We start from the raw sequence: 23,330 nt of genomic DNA, 5'->3' as shown, positions 1-23,330 counted from the left end.
ATATCGATATATTGAGTACGTACTGGTCCTGTGTGTAGTCTGAAGCCTGTGAGCAGAGCGCCTGTCAACGGGTTGAAGGAGTTCCCACACACTGGAGGCTTATCGATCAGAGAGCGCAACGAGCTGCCGTCCTGAGTGCCCGGACAGTCAATCATACCTGCAGCACAGAAGAGGAAGGACAATATGGAGTGAGGGGGAAGTTCAGAGATCGAAATACAAAACAATTAAAAGGACAAGGTCACGAACACACAGAGCACACTGTGACACAGCCATAAAGATGTAAAAGTGGTCAGCTGTGATCAACATTAAAAACAAACAAAAGTATTGTCATTTTAGGGGAAATGAGTAAAATTGGAATAGAAAGAACAGTTATCAAGAATAAAGTAGCTTGGGGAAACTTCCGTCCTGTACTTCACATGAATCATTATCTTCACTATATTTATTTGTTTGTAATATAATGTGTGCAGTGTCCAATATTAACACAACGTTTAATTCCGACACATAAAACCCACCTGGTAACTCTGGCAGGAAGTTGCTGAGCTTCTCCTTCACCTTTTTCCCACAGAATTTGTTGTAGGCGTGCTCCAGGTTGTAGTGAGTGATGAGGTTGGTGTTGCCCGTCAACTCGTTTCCCACTACACACACACACACACACACCAAGAGCAGTTAAACCATCGTAAACATAGTGGATGTTTTTGTGTCACACAACCGAGATAAAGAAAAATAACCTAAATAACCTAATAAAAATCGATATTTTCGGTAACACTTACCTTGCTAGCTAACCGTAGCTAGCATTGTTTACAAACTGCTTAGCAACCTTTTATATCAGCTCTACTCTGTTTTTAAATTAACAGACAAATAACACGCAAAGCATTCAACAGTTAACAATAATAGCCAGACAGTACCAGGAAGCTCTCGCAGTAAGTAGAAAGGTTCATTCATGGCTCCGGGCTTCCGCAGGGCAGGCCCTTCATCCCCGAGCTGCGGTGGCATCTGCCCCGCCATAGAGGCTTGATTTTGCGGCACAGGCGGCGGAGGCTTCCCTGGTCCGAAACCCAGAGACGACGAGCCGGGAGGTCCCTGAGCTTCGTTTTGCCCGAACAGAGTTGAAAACATTTCCGTCATATCTATCACAAGTAATACATTTATATTGAAAGAACAAGTTAAGTTTCATCAAGCGCGTGGCCTGTTTTTTGACAGGGTGTTCACCCTGAATCCATCCGTGTGTGAACAACCCGACTCCTCACTTCTTTGTGGCATTATATTTTCATGGCCCATGTACCGTAATACCAGGCGTAAACACGCATATTACCATAATTATTGGTATATGTACGCCCACACGGATACAATCACCCAGGTCACAATTTCCTTTTTAGATTTCAAGTTTATTTTCAGACAAACAGGCATGGTGAACAATTCCAAAATGTACAGTTAAGTTATTTGATATATCTGCAGGACAAATTATTTGAAGATCACACATCAAAGACATCGGTAGGGTAAAGAGAAGACGACAGCCTTTCAAACTCTGTGACTGATGCCTAAAGGTGAAAAAACAAAACGGACAAAGAAAACTGTTCAAAGTCAAGACAAACTTCTATTTTGTATATTCTTGTCATGGTGCACGACTATAATCTGTCCGCCAGACAGTGGCCTCCTGCACATTGTACCAATGAAAAAACAGTTTTTTGTCCTTCATTGTTTTAATTAAAAAAGCATCACTCCCATTTAAAATATATTCATGTTACTAAAACTTACCTGAGAAGTAAAATGCAGATTTTGATAAATACTGTTCAACTCAAGCATTACTTACACATGCATACCCTTTGTGAGTGTAAAAATAAACATGTGTGATTTTTAATGAATGATATCCTGTATAGCTCTAATATTTCGTTTGACAATAGTTTCTCTCTCACCTTCCACTCATCAACAGTGGTAGAAATACGAAATTCAGTCTGAGCAAGACTCTCTCTACCAGCCTGGGCCTTCTGTGATAGGGCAGCATTCTCTGCTTGAATCTTTTTCAGCTCCTGTCGCATGTAGTTCTCCTGCTTTTGATAGTATGGCATCAAAAAGCTGCAAAAGTCCTGCTCAGGAACTCCACTCGGCCGCCTATCAAAACGAGGATGAAGATGTTTTGTATTTTAATCATGTTGCTAAATGGAAGCGTTACAGTGGTGATAATGAAGAGAGGCAATGCACCTATATTACAGGGCTGTTAGTGAGATTTGCTATATGTATGGCAAGTAAATCAACTATCTACTTGTTATTAAGTATTTGAATGAGTGGTGGTAATAGGAGCTGATGGATATCAGTCTTAAGATGTTGTCAACGAGGGTACAAGTGTTTTACAGGGAATCAAAAGCATGACACGTAACCAGTTGATCATTTAATTGCAAAGAAAGCAGAAGGTGGTGGAAGGTGAAATGGTTGTGGTGGTGATTACGGACCATGCAGGGTCTGCCTTCTTCTTGGCAGCACTCTCCAGCTGGTCCAGCTCATTCAGTTTGATCTCTAATTGACCTTCTTCAATCAATCTGCTGATGTCCTCCTTCAAATACACAAACACGGGCAACGACAGTAAGCAAATAAAGAAAGCACATATGCACACACATAACAAGGCGGCAGAGCCTCCATTTTGTACTAATGTGTGGTGTGCTGCGTACCTGTATGGTCCTCTGCAGCTCCTCAATGAACTGCTTGTGAATGCTCTCCATCCTCTGTGGGTTCTTTTTGTACAGCGGCCAAAACGTGCTGGCAAATCTGTTAAAACTGTGAGCGAAAGCAGTGTCAACCTAGTACTGAAATGATTACTCTATAAGTTCATCGAGAGAAAAATAACTGACGTGCCAAGTCATTTATCAAGAGAAAATAACATTTGATTCACTGTTTGGACAAAAAAAGCAACTTGAAGGTATCACCTTGGACTCCAGGAACCTTTTCACTATTGTCTGACACCTAGCAATCCCTAAATTTAACAATAATAGAGATAATGGTGAAAAAAAAGAATCTGCTGCTGCCCAGAGAGATACATTGTGCTATTTTACGAAATGCGTAGAAAACTAGAAAAAAATATGAGAGTAATTATTATTTCCCAAAAACATTAATAATCCTACATCTTTTAACTTAATTACAATAGGCAGTTATTTTCAATAAGGGCTGACTTCCTGTGACAGCTGTGACAGTGAATACTGTCGTTTCGGGACTGATTTCCACCATAAACACACGTTACCTGGCAAGGTCGATGAACTTCTCCAGGCTCTTCTGCATCACTTTGTCGAACAACTTCAGCCTCTTGTACAGAGCTGCTGTCTCCTCGGGAGGCTTACCAACTGATCCAGGGATTGACACATGTGAGGAAACTTCTCCTGTGGCTTCATTAGTTCGGTGTACAACTGAGTTTGTACCACAAACGGGATCTACAGTCTCCTTTTGTGTTGCGGCTTCGCTTTCCTCCATTTTTCCTCCTCTTGTTTACGTTTTTTCAATACCCGCCAATTCTACGGCGAGTCGCTGCTCCCAAAAACTACGAAATCGTTTTTTGTTAGCACATGCGCAGTTCGAGCTGGTCGCCAGGTCCGTCAGTCAGTTCCTTCCAGCTGTCATTCCTCCTCAAACCCCTTGAGGTTGACTGTCGTCTTTACCAGCATGGGTCTAATCACAGGACTCTGTACTTTTGTATACCACTTACCTCAGATTTACAAATGGCTTCTGAAACCGTATTACATCTCCTCGGTTTTCATGACCGTTGCCTTCCTGCTGGTCCGAAAGGCTCCCGGTCTGTGCGAGTACCTGGCGACCCAGCGAGAGGACGGCAACTCCTGCGACTTCGACTGGGTGAGCGTGCATGGTGGGGATAGTGTGGTGCTGCAGCGCTGCCGCTATATATAGAACTCCATTTACTCACTTATCACACAAGTTGTTTCATGTTTTCTCTTTTTGTTTTATAGAGAGAGCTGGAGATTCTCATGTTTCTTGGTGCAATAGTTATGATGAAGAACAGGAGAGCAAGTAAGTACCCCCCCCCCCCCCACACACACACACACACACGCACACACACACATGCTCACTTTTGTGTGGGTGTAAACCAACATGGCAAGTGTTTGTTTACACTATAAACAGTCAACATCAATTATGTTAAATTTGGGAGCAGGGATCCACCAGGATAAACTGGCAGAAAGCCTTTTCTTTGTGCCACAAATCTCTTTCAGTCCAGGCAACAAAACTACTTCGATAGATTTGGGGAAAAATAATGTTTTGGCAGAAAGCCCTCAAGGCAAAATTCTCCTGTCTGAGATATCTGGATTCATATGAGAAGTGTATCTCCTGATTAAACCTCACCTTTAACCTGAAGTGTCAACAGACACTGTGTCCTATAATGTGTATGTACCGGTAGTGTTAAACTTCAACCAAAGAGGTATTTGTGACTTAATGTGTAACCGTTTCAAGCCCCTGCAACCAGCCACATCCAGGAAGTGCTTTGCTCCAAAACGTTGCTTTGTTGTGTAAACATTTAAATTGCAGTGTAACCCTGCCTCCTTGTGACCTTGTGCCAACAGCGTGACGGTTTCTCGCCTGCTGCATTCAATGTTTGTCCTCTCTTCTTCTTCGTCTCTCTTTCTCAGTCACAATGGAGCAGCACATAGGCAACTTGTTCCTGTTCAGTAAAGTGACCAACGTCATCCTCTTCTTCAGGCTGGACATCCGGCTCGGCATCCTTTACCTCGCATTGTGTGTCGGTCAGTGGTCTTATAACCCCTTCATACAGATACTGCTGCACTCTCAATGCCTATGTTAGACTGGCCTCCATCAGGAAGGACACATTTCAGTAGTGTGTGAATGAAGTAGTCTTTCTTTCACTTTAAAACACTGCACGGAAACCCTCCAAATCTGATTAAAGACAAATATCGACTTGGATCTATATATTCCCCCACAGTTTCTATAGAATTCTTGGTAAATATTCATCAAATAAGACATTGGGAAATTGATTAACATGAACACTAAAGAAAGGTACCTTCAAACTGCATTTGGAGTCCCTGTTTTATTACAGATGTTTTGACCTAACACTGGTCTCCTTCATCGCATCACTACTAAAGAGTCCAGTGTGGGTACCTTTTATTTATATATATATATATTGTATCAATCACCTATTCATCAGAGGATATTCAAAACAATGCTTTTAGGGTTTAAATGTATATTTATTTTCAACCTAATTTGAGACTTTCACAGCTTCAGCAAATGTAAAACTTGCATTTAGACGTTGATTTCATCCACTGGGAGCCGCTGTTACGTCGACGTATTACACTGTTTATCCGTGCCTTGTCTCCAGCATTCGTCATGACCTGTAAGCCGCCTCTCTACATGGGCCCCGAATACATCAAGTACTTCAGTGACAAGACCATAGATGTGAGTGTTACACCACAGACTGCAACAACACAACTAGGGATGATAATGGAGTAATCAAGTGTTCATATGTAACGTAATAACACAAAGATCTGAGCTTCTTATTTGCACAAAGCAATAAGAATGTTTGCATTTTGTACGACCGAGATCTACCCGTGTGTAATCTGTTCTCATATAATTGATTGCGTCATTAGGAGGAGCTGCAGAGAGACAGTCGAGTAACCTGGATTGTTGAATTCTACGCCAACTGGTCCTCTGACTGCCAGTCTTTCGCCCCCGTCTTTGCCGACCTTTCACTCAAGTAAGAGATAACTAAACTGTTCGTGATTAAGATACTGAGGGCTGAACTGTTTGAGTCAGACCCTCCTTCAGGTTGATTAGTCACCGATGGTAAAACGTAAAGTTGTGACTGGCCGAGCTGTGTTCAAGACACACTTTTGACTATAAACCTTCCTCGACATACCTTAAATAAGCAACCATGAAGTCTATTTATAAGAAGGAAGTTTATTGCTTAAAGAAGATAAACCTCATGACTCAAACATTCTTGAATCTATTATATATAGGCTACAATATTATTTTCTATATGTTCTGTATTCACTGTGAAGTTATAGTCTTTGATATGAATCATAAAGATAATTGTATTAACAGAAAAGAGCCTTCTGTCCTTGATAACTATGATCTGACTCAGCATGTGACAGGACCCACCCACAACAGGGGGTACACTCTGGACCTAATCATCACCAAAGGTGTAAACATTTCCAAGGTTGCTGTGACTGATGTTGCACTCTCTGATCATTTCTGTGTTTTCTTTGAGAGTGCAATCTCCTTGCACACAAATGTCCAAACCAAGGTTGTGACAAAGCGTTACATCTCTGAAAACACCAGTGAACTATTTATTCAGAAGTTCTCCACACCAGCCCTCTCTTGCCTCTCAGTCAATGAGCTTGTAGATGGCTTCAATTTTAAAGTTAAAAATATTATTGATGCCATTGCACCCACTAAAGTGAAGGTTGTCTCGGGTAAGCAAAGATCTCCTTGGAGAAATGCTACGCTGGTCAGAATAGCGAAACGAGAGTGTCGGAAAGCTGAGCGCAGGTGGCGAAAAACTAATCTCCAGGTTGACTGTGACATCTATAAAGAGAGACTTCCCAATTATAATTTGGAACTTAGAAATGCAAGGCAGTCATTCTTCTCTGACATCATAACCAAAAACAAGAACAATACACGCGCCTTATTTGCTACCGTCGACAGGCTAACAAACCCTCCAGTGTCGGTAGCTGCTGAGCTCCAATCCACCTGGGCATGCAATCAATTTGCCTCCTTTTTTACTGACAAAATTCAGAAAATTAGACAAGCAGTCAGTGCCTCCACACCAACCACAGGATATGTGTTGTCCCGATCTCTGAATAACATCCATTCAAATATCATGACACAATTTCATTCAATCGACCGTAGAAGTCTAGAAGACATTATACGACATCTGAAGTCATCCTCCTGCTGCTTGGATATTCTACCAACACACTTTTTCAAAAATATTTCAAACTGCATGACCACTGATCTTTTACAAATTGTAAAACATCCCTTCTCTCAGGTGTCTTCCCACAAGCCCTAAAAACTGCAGTTATTAAACCGCTCCTAAAGAAAGCTAGTTTAGACTGTTCCCAGAGTCAGAACTAAACATGGAGAAACAGCCTTCACTTTTTCTGCTCCACATATCTGGAACAAAGTCCCAGAAAGCTGCAGGTCTGCTGAAACCCTCAGCTCATTTAAATCAAGATTGAAGACTTTTCTGTTTGCTGCTGCCTTTAATTGAACCACATTCGATTTATAGATTAATCAATTTCCTGCATTTCTGCATTTTGCGACTGCATTTTATTTCTTACACTGTTTTTTAATGTTTAATGAATGTTCTTAATTGTTTTTAAATCTCCTTTTCTTTTGCCTTATGTTTTGATGCTTTTAATGGTTTTATGTGAAGCACTTTGAATTACCTTGTTGTTGAAATGTGCTATACAAATAAACTTGCCTTGCCTTCTGCTACATGATTTATTCAATGGCATTTTGGCTTAATACAAAAAAGATTTATAGATTAGCTATAAATTAATTTTCACACAATCACGGTACAAAATTAAACTGTTTACATTTCTCATAATAATCTGCTATCTAAGTCCATCACTCTCCAAAACCAGACTTGAGTTTTGCCTTAAGTCCTCCATGTCTGGTCCTCTGTGTACTGTAGGTACAACTGTGCTGGACTCAGGTTTGGGAAAGTGGACATCGGACGCTATGGAGAGGTTTCAGAGAGGTCGGACATTTCTTCCACTTTGCCCCTCTGCTTTAATGCCACAATATTGTTTTGTTTATGCTTTCCACACATGTCAGATTCTCTGAGCGCAGTAAATTGACTGTCCCATGAATTACATCTGAACAGCTACAGGGTGAGTACCTCTCCACTGGCCAAGCAGCTGCCCTCTCTGGTGCTGTTCCAAGAAGGGCGGGAACTCATGAGACGTCCGATGGTGGACAGTAAAGCGAGAGCTGTGTCTTGGACCTTCAGTGAGGCAAGTCTTGTATGTAACTAACTTGTGGAGTAGGAACGGTCACGTCCACAAAGATATATCCTCACATGACGTTCATTTCATTCCTAGGAGAACATTATCCGAGAGTTTAATCTCAACGAACTCTTCCAAAAATCCAAGAAGCTGAACAAAATTCGTGGTTTGAAAGAAGAAGAGGAGGAGAAGAGCGGCGTTCAGCCAGAGGAGGTCAGCGACGAGCTCCACCCTGAAAGCAACAACCTGGAGCCGCCCACAGAGAGCAAGAAAGACCAGTGAGAGGATTCAGAGACAGAGACACGTGTGCATGCCACACGAGGAGGCCAAAGTCCAGACTGTGGTGGGACGGAGAGAGGGGAAATGCTTTCAACCACTACCAGACGTCAAGTCTTCACTGTGGCAAATAAATATACCCAAAAGCTGGACCACGTTTCCCTGGTCTGACTGGGTATGATGCAGTGTGGTTTGAATGCAGCTAAGCAAAAGACGAGTAATTATTTTAGTACATTTTATTAAGTTATTTGAGAACAAATGCCTTTTTTATAATGCATGGTTTTTTTAGCTACTTTTCGCAACTTCTCATCACAGTGTGTCAACCTTTGCTGCCTGTATTTTGCAACCAGTGTGTTTACTGGTGCCTCATGTTTCTAAACCAAAGCCAAAATAAAACTGTGTGCAGTTAAGATTCACGACTCAGTCAGTTCATCAGTTTGACCTTTTTATTCTGAGAAGACATATTTTTAAAAATTCTTTATAAGGCCATTTTGGAAATGTCTTTTATGTACTCGTTACAGATATTTGTGAAACTCATTCCATTCATCACGGCCCACGATAGCAATATTTTATCTCACATAGAAGTTTCCTCACACAGGTTCAAATTGTTCAGTGGTCACCATTGTTGGCCAGTGCAGGAAGAAAAGTATCTCACGTTCTCTTTATCGACGTAAGCCTGTGCCACTAATGATGCTTCTTTTTCTTGTAACCACCCACACATTTACCCAGGTGGGCTTTTTGACAATATTCTCAAGTTCGTACGCCAGTGAAGCATTCAGCACGACCAACAAAAACCACATGCACACAGACGTCACCGCCTGGGAGGGTTGAAAACTAGTAACACGGTCATTTGGGTGCTTCACTTGTGTGCTTCAAGCGAGTACTTTCCCCCCAAACACGTGCTACATTCAGCCAGCTTTGACATTCTACTGCTAACACCGCTGGAGGCCTTAATAGAAACAATAGAATCAATAAAATCTTAACCGTAATGCCCAATCCTGAACCTATTCCTTTCTTAACATGGATGTGGGTTAAAGGGTTAAAGAACAAAAAAAAACTACCTTTACAGAAGTTTTAAAATCCAATCAAAAAATGTAATCCGCCGTCTTTTTTTCTCAGAAAAGTGTAAAAAATACAAATAAAATGTGCATGCGTCACTACGAATGCTTCACTACGAATGGTCTCAAGGCAGGAAAAACAAAAACAAAAGTCTAAATGCAAACTAGTCCCTCCTTGAAATTCTATTCAGTGGCATAGCGCATTTACAATTTCATTTATAAAGTCTTTGTCGTAAAAAATATTCATACTTACTCTTCTTTTCTCAAAAAAAGAAGAAAAGGACAAAGTGGTAGAGACTGGTTTGAAATTGTGCCCAAAACTACAAGGTTGTCTTGTGTGGTAAAATAAATAAGCCCTTCCCTCGCTGCCCCTATTTGGCTGGCCACCCGTTAAAGGTTTCAGGTTCTACTAGCATCTCGATGGACAAAATATTACAGAAAAGAAAAACAAAAAAAAGGGGGGGGGGGGGGGAGACGTACAATGATCTTAAAGCTACTAACAGATTTTGCATAATGTCTCTAGCATAAAGATTACAAGCGTACATTCCACAAGATACTTGTGCTGCAATCGTGATTCAGAATTTCATTGTGGCTTTCAGAAAAATCAAACTCAATTATTTGCCACTTCGGGCTGTTCACCAAAACGATCATCATTCTCTTTGGACGATGAAAGATTCCAGCAAGAGCTCATGAGTGGCTGATGCAGCCATTAAAATTAAAGCAAGCAAGAGATCGCTTTCGTGAATAATTACACAGTCTGTCACCCTTATCCACAGTCAATGCCTGACACGTTGACCCAATAATAATAATCTGTAAGATTTTATACATTTATATAAAACAATATTTTTAAAAAAAGATTTAGAAAACTAAAATGATACTGTGTTTATAGGTTGGACTCTTGTCGATAAATGGGTTGTGTGGTCCGTTCGCCGGATAAAGGCCATCCTTTCCTCAAGTGTCGGACACGGCGGCAATACTCTGTGTGCTAACGGACCAAATGAAACAGCCAATCATTGAATCGCTCTGGGTGTTCTGTAGACACATCTGTACCCAGCCATGATGATACAGTCACGTCCGTCTATGGCTCACAAAGTGGCTAAAGGGAGACGACTTCATCCGCCGAAAAATGAAGTGTCCCCCTTTTACTCTTTGTTCAAATCTGCCAGTGGCGTTACAAATATAACAAAGTGAGTACCAGACAGGCTCTTTTAGTCCTTTGCAGCGGAAAAACAGTCATTTCTCAGGAGCCTACAGTGAATAACGTCCAGCTCAGGTGAGAGACAAGTGGAAGTAGTCCTGTGACTTCCCCCCTCCTCGTTGTGATTGACCATGACGGTCACTCAAACCGATATCTCGTAAGTGGTCCCTCCAACGCCGGTCACCTTCTTCACTCCGCCCCCTGGTTTGGATGGTGCGTGATTGGCCAAGACCGGACGAGAGGTGGATCTGATTGGACAGCCATCAGGAAGGGGAGGGGAGGCAGATTAGGAGTGAGGACAGAGGATACATGGATGTGGAGGTGAGTGGTTCTACTTCAAAAATAACAGCAAACAAGCACAAATGTTTCTCTACCATGGAACTTGTAAGGCATTTGGTAACTATAGAAAAGGCCAGAGGACAGGAGTAAACAGCACCGTGGTGAGGCATGCTTTCACAGAGCTAAACACATACTGACATGCTGTTAGCACTTCAGTCACACAGTCCAACTCACCCAATAACACTTTCATACACAACAACTGCTAAACAAGCAAAGACTGACTGTAAACCTTGGAGGAGGAAAAGGAAGACTCACACAGATCAAGGAGGAAGAGGAGGGCTGACACAAACCAGGGAGGAAGAAGAAGAGAATTAGGAGGAAAAGGAAGAGAAACAGGCTGGCGGATCTGGCGACGGATCACTACTCACTGTGGAGCCTGTTGCCCTCCTCCGGCTCCTCCCCCTCCCAGCACAGTGCCTCCTCCTGAAGCCCGAGGCTTGTGCTGAGGCCCTGCCTCCCCAACATAAGCCTGGGACTTGCCGAGGGAGAGGCCACGAGGTGGCGGGGAGACGGGGTGCTCTCGTGAGCGAGCCCCGGGGGAAGAGGATGAGGAGGAAAGGTTACGAGGGGCTCGGGAGGAGGAGTAGTCCTGGTTATGCTGGAGCAGGTGCTGGATCTCGGGAGGCCCAGAGGAGGGAGGGGGCGGACTGACGGCACGCAGGTAGGCCCTGTGGGGGGAGGAGAAAGTGGCAGAGCCCTGGAGCAGCTGCCCCTCTCTCTGCTGGGCGATCTGAGCCGAGAGGAAGGGCGACGTGTAGCCCTGCAGCGGGCTGCTGGGTGACACCACCTCCCGCTGGCCTGTTGCAGTCGCTGAGGCAAACGGAGCGCGAGGCTTCTGCGGCGACAGCTCGTGAGCGGCCGACTCGAACTCCGGGCTCTCGGATGGTGTCAGAAGGCTGTCGTAGGACAGGCTGCCGTTCCGAGGCGTTTGATTGGCCAAGCTTTTGTAGCTGGTGTCTGTGGTGCCCTCTGATTGGAGCGTGGCCAGCGGGTTATGGGCCGCCTGCGCTGAGCGCAAGCTAGAGGAGTGAGAGCCGCCAGTGGACAGAACCAGAGAGGATGGGTAGGAGGTGTAGGAGCGTCCAGTCAGGGAGTAACCCGACATGCCCCCTGGCATCACTCCAGCAGTCCCGCCGGGGCCTCCGGGGCCCTCGCCCCTCTCCCCTCCCCCTCTGCGCGCCCCGACACCTCCCCCCACCACCGCGGTCCCGTCCAGGCTGCTCGGCTCCGAGCGGTAGCTAAGCTGACGGCTGGACTGGAGGATGGAGGGAGATGGAGAGTCGAGGCTCTCCCCACGGATCATCATCATCTGAGGAGGAGAAACAGACAAAAGAGAGAGAGAGGGAGCGTGATGAAGATGAAGGCAGGAGTAAAGAGGGGGGGGTCGGGAGAAAGATGAAAATCACCATGTTAGTTGAGGAATAGATAACATAACACCAGAAAATAACCGTTTCACTACAAAAACATAACAGAAAAAAAAGAGTAGTGGGGAGAAATTGGATGCTTGACCAGTGCTCTACTCCATCATCACACTACTGGATTGGAAACATTGACTGGCTTGAACAAGCACTGACACTGCATGTCAGACTGCATGTTTCAACACATGGATGGAAATATACAAATACATACAGCACATGAACCACACATTCCAGTCAATGCAGTCCGAGGGGAAAGGATAGATCCACTCAAACACAAAGGGATACACACAGATGACACTAGCTGAGACTTACTGATCGACCGATGGCCACTGAATGATCAATTCAAAGTAAAAAAAAAAAGAGGGGCATGGTATTAACCACAAAAGAAATTAGCCACCAGATCATCTGTTACAGTAATTGGATATTGTTTGTTCTGAGCAATCGAATAAGATTAACCACATCCCTTTATCTTTAACAAATACTAAAACAAGCTCGCTATGTAAAACCAACACGGTTGTGTCTAAGCTGATCCCGTGTTCCTTTAATACTCTTAATATACAGGACTGAATAACTTTAGGTGAATAGATTACACCCAATACATGGCGGTCTGTGCAAGTGTGTATCGACGTGTACCTTGTTGGGGTGTGTGAGGGCCGTGTGGTTCCTTCCTGGGCTGTTGTAAGGTGGTCGGTACTTATACATCAACGGCGTAGGTGGAGTTTCAGTCAACAGGCTGCTCTCTGAGTGGCGAGACACCAAAAAGGAACGTTTGAAAGAGGCGTATTTGCGATTACAAAACAAACATTCAACTGTTCAGGTAAGATGTTGACACGTCAGGTGATATACCCGTTACCACAGAGGTTCATGTATGTGTTGTGTGCGAGTGTGTTTGTCTCACCCTCCGTGTCAGCACGGGGCAGGCCAGGGTACCGAAGCTCTGGCTTTGGAGGAGGTGGAGGCTCTGCATCAGCTGACTGGCTCTCCATCTGGTCCAGACTACTCTTGGACTGGAGCGGACACACAGACACACAGTATCAGGCCGTGTGCAGTAAAAAAGTTTAACTCTGTGTTTGCTGAAACACCGTCTGGCATTGCACGCACATCGCAGGTATACTACTTTGTAACTCGAGTGTTGTACTTCTGTCGTTAACCTTGAGATTGTTGCTACAGAGGGTGGAATTGTTGATGCCATAACTTCTTGGAGGTATGATGTCCCGTTTCATGAACAGTTGTTCAAAGTTTTGGCATCTGATAAAAGTTCAAACTCAATGAACTATTTTTAGTCTGAACACCCTCCAACACATGTGCTTCATTATCCAGATGAGGTAGGGTTCACTCGTTTGTGTTGCTCCTCGACTTTCAGTATTTAAAACCAAAGAATCCCGCACACTGGCCATTCATTTAACTCGTTTTTGGGGGTTTTGGCTGCTTAAAGTTTGCGGCCCAAAACGTGTCCATGAAGTGAGCTTGTGTGTGTTCGTGGGATTCTTTGGTTGTCTTCAAGTTAGCTTTTGATCCTCCGCATCTGTCACTAAGACTTCATGGTGTGCAACACCTTTTGTGAAATAGTCCAATGTGTTAACGTCATTGATTGCTTTGTATCCCTCACCCTGGTGCTGTGTTGGTCATTCTGGATGCCGTTGTCCAGGACCTTGGCTTCTAGCTGGGCCTCAGTGAGAGGCGGTCGAAGAAATGGTGGCTGTACATCCATTGCCTGAGGGCTTCGCCGCCGGCCCATGTATCTGTGAGGGGGACATACACACACACACACACACACATTAAAATGACACAAGCATTAAACAACAGGCTTGGCAGTAAGTTGCTCTCTTGACAATCATGATCCAACACAAGAAACCACTCACACTGAAGGCTTGCGCTCATATATTCCATCACTAAACAGACAAGTGGGAACAATAAAAGATGACGCTGGAAAAGTGGAGGGAGAGCGAGAGCGAGCAATGGAAAGAAAGGGCAGTGGAAAAAGAACAATTGTGGAGCAGAGTGTTAAAGGAGAGATGAGTGCAGAGGAGAGAGGAAGGCTGACCTGGGGGCCTGGGAGCTGCAGAGCACATGAGAAATATTCCTCGTGCAGCCGTTGGTGAAAGGGTTAACGCCTCCCCGAAACTTCCCTGTCACCTGCAATGAGAGGAAAATGTTCCAGCTCACATGTACACCACCATTAATGCTAAAAACACAACCTGAAGTGTCTGGATTATTCAGTGACTCACACAACCAGCTCTTGTTTGTACCTGTTCGTTTGTGGTCCTACCGCGGGCCACCAACACCATGTGGAACCCAGTCAGGCCAGCGACCGGGACAAAAAACAGGCCGGACACACACATTACAGCCATACTGGGAGGGGAGGGTCAAGGCAGTTACAACAAACCCAGCAAAGGAAAAACAACACAAATATCAGGCTAAAATCACTGCGCCAACAAAATGTGAGCAGAAAGTTTCTCATCATTTGTCCTGCAGCGTGCCAAGTAAAGGATACGTAACCGCAGCATGTGGCGTGTCCAGCTGCTGGCGGTGGTGCAGCACGTAAACCAAGCCAAAGCCAAATACGTTCATGATGTGGGTGGTAAGTGAAAGCAAGAAGAGGAAGAAATGGCGATAATTCCTCCGACCAATGCAGTTGTTCACCCACGGACAGTGGTGGTCGAAATCCTGACAGAGCACAAAGGACAAGAATGTGCAAACACCAGTAAAGATATGACAGAGAGGAGAATAACGGTGACAAGGAACAGTTACAACACATCAAAATCAAACAAGTTCTACCTCTCACGGAATATATCAATTTCTAATTAGGCCTCACAATACCAGCCCGTAACACAGAGTACGTGTAATGCGTGTACCTCCACACAGTTGTCGCAGACTGAGCAGTGCGAGCAGCGAGGCGGACGGTAGAAGCGGCAGGTCGAGCACCACTTCATGCGCACCTGGATCCCTTTGATCTCCACCGTCTTGTAGAGAGGGGCACGGAAATCATCTTCTTTGTCCTCGTCCTCCTCCGCTAAACACGACAGACACACACACTGAGACTGTACCAACATCATTGTACCGGATCCTACGGCCTCCCTGCATTCTGTTCTAGCATTTCAGTCAATTTCTAACGGATCAAGGCTTTATTGGTGATTCTTTTCATTCTTAGCTTATCTGACATGCACTCAAAAGCACTCAATTGCATATGTTAGTATGTGATAATCAACGTTCTCTGGCAAACACACTGAGTTTACCTCTGGGGAAGACTCCAGGGTCCATGAAAGTGGCCATACAGAAGTTGGCGAGGGTGAAGAGGAAGATCACGGCAATGTAGACGGGAATGACAAAGGAGAAATACTCCGACAACCATGGACACCTGGAGAGCATGAACAAGGATGGAATAAAATGACAGTTTGACATGTTATGGCCATAACTACTAGCCTACTACACATGTTCAAGAGCAGCGCGTAGGTATTACACAAGCAGGCTCCAATCCCTGCACTTGCTGCAATACACAGATGGGAAATATGAGCAAGAAGCACTCCTCAGCTCACAGGTATGATTGTGAGGAACTGTGTGAATACTTTCTGATAAGAGGACAGGTTTGCACAGTAAACTCTCTCTGTATAAAGGTTAAACAAACAACAAAAACAACGGGACGTCTTCATATAAAACATAACGTATAGGGATATTTACACACGCCTTTAGCATACACAAATACATGTAAACTTTATTAGTTAGGCAGCGACACAACTGTGTGTACATTTGGCCCCGTTTGCATGATGTGGGAGTTTAAATATGAGTGAGATACTTACGTGAAGCAGAAGAAGAGGGTGGTGGATCCGACAAGGAAAGTGGTGGCTGCAGACACCGGGACATATCGGCTGGGGCGAAATGGACGGGGAGGAGCAGAAGCAGGGACATCTACTCCTCCCCCAACCCCCCCACCACTGAAGCCCGGCATCAGAGACAGAGGGGAGGAAGACAGAGAGAGAGGGAGGGAGGTATCTACGGTCTACCTACTGTAAACGGCGCTTTACAGGTCAAAATGGCGAATGTGGGGTTTGTTCGGGAGGAGGGACCATGACTACAGACTAGAAACAAGAAAACACTATGCAAAGCAGCAGGTGAATGGAAACATGAGGGTTTCTCTGTGTCCCGTCACACTAAAGGTCTCCTGGCACTAAGACAATCAGTACTTTCATACAGCAGTAAACAGCTTTAATTTAGCATTGCATGTGTACAGCGTGTTGTAATGTTGTTTAAGTTGTGTGCATAATCTTAATAGAGGTTTATAAAAGCAAGACTTTACAAGAGCAAGGTGATACAAAAATATGTTTGTCGGTAATTCGTAAATATTTTTGTATGGCTTTAATGTAACTGTATTTGGTGCAACAATATATATAAATCTAATTGTAACTGCTCCCTGGCACCAGTGCAACCTTAACACTTGTGTGCTCCGACGCTAAAGCACAGAGACTCGCACACGACTAAAACGGGAGGAATCTGGGTTCCTCTCCGCTCCTTAAAACTCTGTTTTGCATTAATGCTCGCCACTGTGCTCAAGTTCTGATTATGCCTATCAGAGGAAATGAATATGAAAACAAAAAGAGCAGAAAATGAAAGAGGTAGTGGGTGGATGGCCAGCAGGCCGAGAGGAGAAGAGGCAGAGGATTGAGCGCAGCAGCTGCTGATGACTTCTGTGATTGTCCCGAGAGGGCGTATTTAGGCACTGGGTGGGTGGAAGAAACGGAGGATGGCAGCAGAAGAAGGGACAGTTCCAGCGTTTCAAACTATGTCAGCAGGGGGAAAACAACTAAAACCAAGTTAAAATAGTTGCTGGAAGCTGCATCAAACAAAAGCCCAGCTGGAATTAATTTTCAAAAAGCCAATGAAGAGAGAGAGAAAAAAAAAAACACGGTTTACAAAATGATGTCCAGCCTCAAACAGCCAATCAGAGTCCTCTGGTTCTTGTGAGACCCCCCGCTTTCAGTCTTTGCTTCAATATGGGGACAAAATCAACTCAATCCAAAAAGAAGGCCTGTGTACGTCATCGAGCTGTCGCCGCACTTGGCCGGGTCTGGGTGTAGAGGCCTCTCCCACCTCCAAACTCTCTGCAGATAGACCTCCTTTCCCATGTTGCATCTCCTAAACAAAGCCATGTGCAGCAGTGATGTTATGTAGTCTGATGCATTTTACTTCTTTGTCTTCTTTTACCCACTGGCTCTGTGGGTCAGCTGTCGGATGCCTCTGTAAAAAAATGTACATGTTTAAGCTTGACTGTCAACGGTAAAGTTCCTTGTTGGACAGAGGCATCGAAGAGAAGGTTTCACTCTGATTTCACAACATAGGCCAGCTAATACATTCTTTGCTGTCCTAAAAAGCTTGCGTTAGACTGTGAACCAGTTCATTTCTCACCATTAGCATTGCTCATAAACAAAGTTGCTCAACAGTGTGCTGTTGTTAAATCAAACAACTGTCACATCAATGCCCTCAGGATTTCAAATTAAACACCTCCCACTTCTGGAAAGTCAAAACACCACCCCCACCCACACACCTCATCTCCAAATGAAAAAGTAGTGCGTGCGGTGTGAACACACTGAAAACGGATCCGGAGTAACCCGATAGTTTAGACACACCTCTCTTTTCGACAATCACCAGAGCCGTGGCGGTGCAGTCAATAATCTCACCTGCCAAACACCCCCCCCCCTCTCTCTCTCTCGATAATAACGGATGATAATCCTAAAATCTCTTGTGTCTAGCCTGTCCTGTCACCACCTGCAGATCCGAGCAACATCGTTAAATGACCAGTCTAGCAATGCATTTGATCTATTTCCCCAGCAGCAGTTACACACTATTAGTTTCTAGCTAATGTCTTGTTTGATTGTATGTAATTTAATTGAGTATCACTTCATATTTGGATCATACATTGAAGGAGACCAAGCGTGAAACAACAGGCCAGGGCAGTGCTAGTATCAGCCAAGACAACTAACAATGAACCTCATTAAAATAACGTTACACCTCACTTTCTTCAACTAAGTTAAGTAACAGACGATGCGGTGTTTTGGCTCGTTGTGTTAAACGTTCATTGAGATTATGACAGATTTAAACGCGACCTATACTTAGTGATCAGTTAGCTCTTACCTAGCCTCGAAAGTTTTTTGCGACACTGCTCAGTCCTTTACCACAGCGAAGAGTTAGCTAACGTTACCTGGCTGGCTAGTATGCGGAGCTTTACACTCGCGGAGTAGCTTTCCTTGACGGCTGGCCGGATAAACGAACGTACGTTCGGCTAAATATTCACCACAAAGAGCGGGTAAAACAAGCAGGACATACCTAACACGGATCATGCGAGCTGTCTTGCCTGTAGGGTGTGGGTCGTTACGGTCCTCCTTGAGTTAGCCGCTAGCAAACTAGTTAGCTCGCTTGCTAGGCCGACATCGGAATCCCGGAAGTCGCCCGTCGTCCCTCAGGTGGGATGAACAGCCAATCAGAGGCCGAGCAGGTGTGGTCTGCAGAAACCGTTGAACCAACCATGACTGACAGGATTGGTTCGCTGTCGTATTGTTTTGACCGCCCACACATCTTTATTACCACATAATGAAACGGCTTCCTCTGAAATGACTGGCAAACATCTTAAAGTTACACACTAATATTATCCTTGCAATGCATTTACATGTAACATGTCCTCAAGTTGCTCATTGTGCAACAACGAGGAAGAGTACTTAATTAACGTCCCAACTCTGCCGACTTATGAAGAGACATCTCTAACGTTTTACTTCAGAAACTCAAAAAGTCAGATGTCTTTGTTGTGGGTTGTAATACTGGAAACGTTATAGCCAGATGATTCCATCAAACTTCTGTGCCCAAGTCAAGAATATTTAGTCTGTAGTCTTTTCTTTTAAAATACCGGATAATTTTACATTTATTCAGCTTTAGTCCAAGCCAAATGGCTTACAATCCATACGTCAAGAAGAAGCCACCTAACAAAAGCATCTGGGGACAACAAACCGACAACAAAGCCACAATCCGGCGTATTAACGCCAATGTTCAGAACAATAGCACAGACAATTAACAGTTAAGAACATGCTAAATATGAAAATCAGGACATAAAGTAATTAAGCATCTGTCTGGGCATCACAAAGTCTGTTCTTTAAATGTGAGATATTGTTACTGTCTGTTAAGAAATAAGTGTCCAACTTAAATACTACAGCATGGAGGCCTGTGGAATATTTGATGAGCTCCAGTGAGCTGGTAGGTGTGGACAGTATAAACAACAAATCATAGTGGTCCTTCATGTTTACTGCCTTACTGGTACTATATATCAGTTACACTTATGTCCAAATAGACATGACACCACAGGATGTATATAACAGAGAAGACAGGACACGTCTCCCACTTCACGGACACATTCATTATAAGTTTGCTTTGTTTGATGAGGCTTTGTAGAAATATTTAATAGAACCTAATGTGAAGCCATGGAATTATAAAGACTTTCCCCAGACTTGATTCAGTTGTAATTAACTAAAAACACACAAATGTTTTCATAACTAGTCCATTAAATACCGGACATATAAAAATGAAAATAAATGTGAACTGATATACGTATATTGTGCATATGTAGGACAGGACAATGTGCGACCTTTAAACTGATATCTGACACCAAATGTTTTACATTTCCAAAATTTATTACGCAAGAGAAGAAACACAATGTTCATAAAACATTTTATCAAGAAAATAATTGCTGCACTGATAAAAAAACATCCCTGGCCACAAATTGGCCAAACAGCATAGTCCATAAAATGGTGTTCAATTTACAGCAATTGTCCTGAAACTTTTTCTCTTTTGCCCTCTTTAGCCCGTACAAAGAGACACAAAGACACAACTAGGAAACAAAAGGTCTTCTTTACAGAACTCCTCCCCACTTCTTTTACAACAAAGTTCTCTTTCCTTAAGTGTAGCACTTCATTTCATGTCCATAAAGCGGATGTCCATGATAAGTAGAGTGTGTCTGGGCAGTGGTCTGGGCGCTGGGGACAGCACTTTCATCACCTGTGTTTGCGTGTCCACATTAGTCACCACGATGAAGCCACACACAGGGCTCTCTACGATACCCTTTCTGGCACCTTCATCTCCGTCCTCTGCACTGCTCACGCTCAGCACATGATACGTGAGGTCTCTCCCTGGTGTAACAGGCACGAGCTTCAGCTGCGTGTCATCCTGAGACATTCCCAGCGGCAAGCAGGAGTCCGGGATGGACGGTGCTCCGATCTTGTAGATCCGGACGTCTGAGAAACGCACTTCGTAGGAGAAGGGGTAGAAGGTCACTCCACGGAAGCCGTAGAAATACTCGCGGATCTTTTCATCGCGAGTATCCCGCCTGCACTCCTTGGAGCGCTCCACCACCCCTCCGGACTTGGGTAGGAGAACAACCCGTACGAAGTGAGGGAGGTCTCGTTTTAGTTCATTGTAGAGCCTCTCATGGTCCAGCACCAGCACCACATCCACCTCGAAGGCAGAGGCACAGTGGACTAGAGCCTGGTATCCTGAGCCCTTCACCCAGCCGCAGGTGTTGATGATACATCCTCCCACGCTTGCCTTCCTGTTCACCTCGCAGCGCCGGGAAAACACATCGGCTAAGCATGATGTCAGCTACAAGTTGTGAGAAAAGAACCGATTAAACTGGGCAGAAAACATTTTTAAAATTGATGATAAGGCAGATTAAATCTGCAGGCTGGCAGTGGGCATTTGGCTTCATACTGTCATGTTAAGCACTGCCAGAATCTTTTTTTCTCACCTTATTGTAAAGTTTGATATTAGTCCCTGGGGTAGTAGAGCCAAAGTGGTAGACCAAAGGAGCCTGGACTGAGAAACCCTCCTCCACGTCCGCCGGGCGCTCAATGCATAGTGCCGACACTGTACCAGGTACAGACACCTGAGGAGCAGAATTAAAATGACAGAATAAGATTTGAGTCGGCTCTGGCACATTAAAAAAACAAATTTGAGATCGCTGGTTGATCCTGATTTTATGGATGCATAAAGTAAATGTCAACCCTTGATGGTATATGACAAACTGTGGCATGAATAACTACTCTGAATGCTATTCATTTGATGGACAGATGGCACTCAAACTGACATATTTCAACACTTCCAGATGGAGTAAATGAATATGAACATCCCAAGCAGTAAGTCACTCTTAGTCCATCTTGTGCTAGAAATACAACACTTCTCCTCGTCTTTACTGTCATAGAAACAGAGAACACTTGGGAACTCAAAATATTAGTTTTCCAGAACTTATTGTGCATGTGATTGACAGAACCAGCCATAGGGGCATGCTGTGCTCCTACACCAAGAGATGAGGCATCTTATCTATCCTACACAGATGCTGTAGTTACACTTTGCATTCAAGATGATAAGTCTGTGTGACATGAAGCGAAATAATTAAAATGTCAGCTGGTGTTATTCCTTTAATATAGGTAGTCTGTGCCGATGTTTATTATGATAACTCCAATTCATCTCACCCCACTCTGTCCAACATCCAGTTCCACCAATGTTGGCCTCCGGCCCACCCTTACAGCATAGCTTAACAGCAGGCGGCACACTGTTGACTTTCCCACATCTGTAGGTCCCACCACCATCACCTGTGGGATAATTCATTATACACGGTCTATTGAAATGCATTTACTGAGATCTGGCAACCTTGCATATAATGAACTCTGAAAACAGTTGTGTTTTATTCAAACCTACCCTCGGCCCCCTCTCGTTGTCCCGCTCTGCTTGTTTCCTCATCTGTTCCAGGGCAGCATGTGTGTTCAGGTAGAGCAGCATGGGAGTGTCCTTGGACACATAAGCCACCTGTGGTGATGAGGGGTAGACGCTGGTTATTTGATCAGCTCATAGAACCCACATTAGAAACGCTCAGACATTTGCATGGACACGCCTCCAGGTGCTCACCTCTGGCTTCCCATAAAGATTCACACTGCAGCCTTGCCAGGTGAAAACGGCGATCTTGGAGCCCGGTCCAAATGTGTACTTCTTGTTGCGGTTCAGCTCGGAGCCGAACACCTCAGCCATTCCTGTAAGGAGCTCCAGGTCAACCTGCTCTGCGGCCTCCCCTGCCTCCACCTCAAACCTAAGTTCAGTCTCCTTCTCCAGGTCAAACCTGGTGCTGACCTTCCCAGGTACTGCAACATCTTCACTAGTGGTCTCCACACCCTCTGTTGCCATGACTGACAAGAGAGAGTCCATGTTACAAACACATGGAAATAACGTCTAGTTGAAAAGAAAAGGACAATGATGTAAGGACAAGTTATCACAATGTCTCAAACACTGCCATACTTTTAAAGATCATTTTCATTTTGTATCAATACATTTATACTTCATATGTTCATTGACGCTATAAAATGTTAACAATATTGACAAACTTCTGTGAAATGCTGAGATAAAAAGTTGATTTAACCAGGAAGTATTTCGACACACCAGCTCTGTTAACGTTACATAAGAGACCAAGCCAAAATGGCAGCATGGTGTAGTTACAAACAGTTTATTAACTATATCCACATACAGAGAGATAAAACACTACCTGAGAGGTATGAAAGAGAGTAACGTCAACGTTAGACCCAGTTTGTGGCTATCGCTAATAATGTTATGTATGCAGGACAAACTGGAGCTATAAACAGACGTGCTAGCATTTGGTTACTGAAAAAAGGGGGATTATGTAATATGTATTTTGCATGTTATATTTAAACAATGTAAGTTTTTACTTAATCATACCGACAGTCAAAGTGTGAGCACACTGGCGAAGCAGTTTAGCTCGTGGGTCACATGCAGGCAAAAAACAGCTAGCTAGCAGTTAGCACGCCGTAGCCGTAACATAGCCCTATTTTAGCAGTAAATAACCTATAAGCGCCTGCAATGCCATTACTATACTCCCACATTGCCAGGTGCATGTCTACTGGTTAGTTAGTTTAATCTGTAGTACTTACGGACGAAATTCAAGCTTATTGTAGTTTGAAAAATAGGTTCCCAACACTTGCGGAGCCAACACTGTGGTTGGACGCGTGATGATGATGTCACGTCCCTCTCAACCAATAATGTGCAACGTCCT

General features: G+C 44.1%; 5 protein-coding genes across 8 annotated transcripts in view; 1 reads left to right on the top strand and 4 right to left on the bottom strand.

Moving 5' to 3' along the window:
• The window catches only part of med19a (mediator complex subunit 19a), a 2,518-nt gene extending 1,254 nt beyond the window's left edge, over positions 1–1,264 (bottom strand). The window contains exons 1-3 of the mRNA XM_079268375.1: positions 906–1,264; positions 513–635; positions 24–157 (exon numbers count right to left, since the gene is read on the bottom strand). Coding sequence (XP_079124501.1) covers positions 24–157; positions 513–635; positions 906–1,125 — 477 coding nt within the window. The 5' untranslated portion in view covers positions 1,126–1,264. The remainder of the gene's footprint in view (positions 1–23; positions 158–512; positions 636–905) is intronic.
• A 135-nt stretch (positions 1,265–1,399) lies between these two features.
• On the bottom strand, positions 1,400–3,456 carry pmf1 (polyamine modulated factor 1; the record flags this gene model as incomplete). The annotated part of the gene is made up of 5 exons (XM_079268685.1): positions 1,400–1,538; positions 1,914–2,109; positions 2,448–2,548; positions 2,664–2,769; positions 3,230–3,456. 5 exons carry the CDS (start codon positions 3,454–3,456, stop codon positions 1,473–1,475), a joined length of 696 nt encoding a protein of 231 aa, XP_079124811.1. The 3' UTR covers positions 1,400–1,472.
• A 54-nt stretch (positions 3,457–3,510) lies between these two features.
• Positions 3,511–8,638, top strand: tmx2a (thioredoxin-related transmembrane protein 2a). 2 transcript variants are annotated; one of them, XM_079268684.1, is made up of 8 exons: positions 3,511–3,834; positions 3,948–4,008; positions 4,623–4,736; positions 5,327–5,403; positions 5,595–5,701; positions 7,640–7,705; positions 7,832–7,961; positions 8,049–8,638. In XM_079268684.1, exons 1-8 carry the CDS (start codon positions 3,646–3,648, stop codon positions 8,232–8,234), a joined length of 930 nt encoding a protein of 309 aa, XP_079124810.1. In that variant the 5' UTR covers positions 3,511–3,645; the 3' UTR covers positions 8,235–8,638. The 2 variants fall into 2 exon arrangements, with proteins under 2 accessions (XP_079124810.1, XP_079124809.1); XM_079268683.1 differs by lacking the exon at positions 7,640–7,705.
• Positions 8,639–8,656: 18 nt separating this feature from the next.
• zdhhc5b (zDHHC palmitoyltransferase 5b) lies at positions 8,657–18,660 on the bottom strand. 3 transcript variants are annotated; one of them, XM_079268682.1, is made up of 13 exons: positions 18,560–18,660; positions 16,039–17,473; positions 15,478–15,599; positions 15,097–15,254; positions 14,736–14,908; positions 14,491–14,593; positions 14,286–14,377; positions 13,851–13,983; positions 13,140–13,248; positions 12,875–12,981; positions 11,192–12,132; positions 11,079–11,102; positions 8,657–10,732 (listed from the first exon to the last, which is right to left on the bottom strand). In XM_079268682.1, exons 2-12 carry the CDS (start codon positions 16,185–16,187, stop codon positions 11,084–11,086), a joined length of 2,106 nt encoding a protein of 701 aa, XP_079124808.1. In that variant the 5' UTR covers positions 16,188–17,473; positions 18,560–18,660; the 3' UTR covers positions 8,657–10,732; positions 11,079–11,083. The 3 variants fall into 3 exon arrangements, with proteins under 3 accessions (XP_079124808.1, XP_079124806.1, XP_079124807.1); XM_079268680.1 differs by lacking the exon at positions 11,079–11,102; XM_079268681.1 differs by lacking the exons at positions 11,079–11,102; positions 18,560–18,660 and adding an exon at positions 18,435–18,519.
• Positions 18,661–19,890: 1,230 nt separating this feature from the next.
• clp1 (cleavage factor polyribonucleotide kinase subunit 1) lies at positions 19,891–23,275 on the bottom strand. The gene is made up of 6 exons (XM_079269062.1): positions 23,209–23,275; positions 22,178–22,495; positions 21,971–22,078; positions 21,745–21,864; positions 21,021–21,158; positions 19,891–20,875 (listed from the first exon to the last, which is right to left on the bottom strand). Exons 2-6 carry the CDS (start codon positions 22,469–22,471, stop codon positions 20,189–20,191), a joined length of 1,347 nt encoding a protein of 448 aa, XP_079125188.1. The 5' UTR covers positions 22,472–22,495; positions 23,209–23,275; the 3' UTR covers positions 19,891–20,188.
• Positions 23,276–23,330: the final 55 nt, after the last annotated feature.

The sequence above is a fragment of the Melanostigma gelatinosum genome, assembly GCF_949748355.1.
Source record: "Melanostigma gelatinosum genome assembly, chromosome: 5".
Taxonomy (NCBI): Eukaryota; Metazoa; Chordata; class Actinopteri; order Perciformes; family Zoarcidae; genus Melanostigma; species Melanostigma gelatinosum.
The sequence above is the reverse complement of the archived record's forward strand: the minus strand, read 5'-3'. Positions and strand labels throughout refer to the sequence as shown.

Coding starts and splice junctions, on each gene's coding strand:
- clp1 (XM_079269062.1), bottom strand. CDS start 22,471: ATGGACTCTCTCTTGTCAGTCATGGCAACAGAGGGTGTGGAGACCACT. Junction 22,079..22,177: donor ATCTTTATGGGAAGCCAGAG/GTGAGCACCTGG, acceptor TCATCACCACAG/GTGGCTTATGTGTCCAAGGA. Junction 20,876..21,020: donor ATATCAAACTTTACAATAAG/GTGAGAAAAAAA, acceptor CACAACTTGTAG/CTGACATCATGCTTAGCCGA.
- tmx2a (XM_079268684.1), top strand. CDS start 3,646: ATGGGTCTAATCACAGGACTCTGTACTTTTGTATACCACTTACCTCAG. Junction 4,009..4,622: donor GATGAAGAACAGGAGAGCAA/GTAAGTACCCCC, acceptor TCTCTTTCTCAG/TCACAATGGAGCAGCACATA. Junction 5,702..7,639: donor TTTGCCGACCTTTCACTCAA/GTAAGAGATAAC, acceptor TGTGTACTGTAG/GTACAACTGTGCTGGACTCA.
- zdhhc5b (XM_079268680.1), bottom strand. CDS start 16,187: ATGCCGGGCTTCAGTGGTGGGGGGGTTGGGGGAGGAGTAGATGTCCCT. Junction 14,909..15,096: donor TCTGCGACAACTGTGTGGAG/GTACACGCATTA, acceptor GTGCTCTGTCAG/GATTTCGACCACCACTGTCC. Junction 12,133..12,874: donor CCCTCACACACCCCAACAAG/GTACACGTCGAT, acceptor TCTCCTCCTCAG/ATGATGATGATCCGTGGGGA.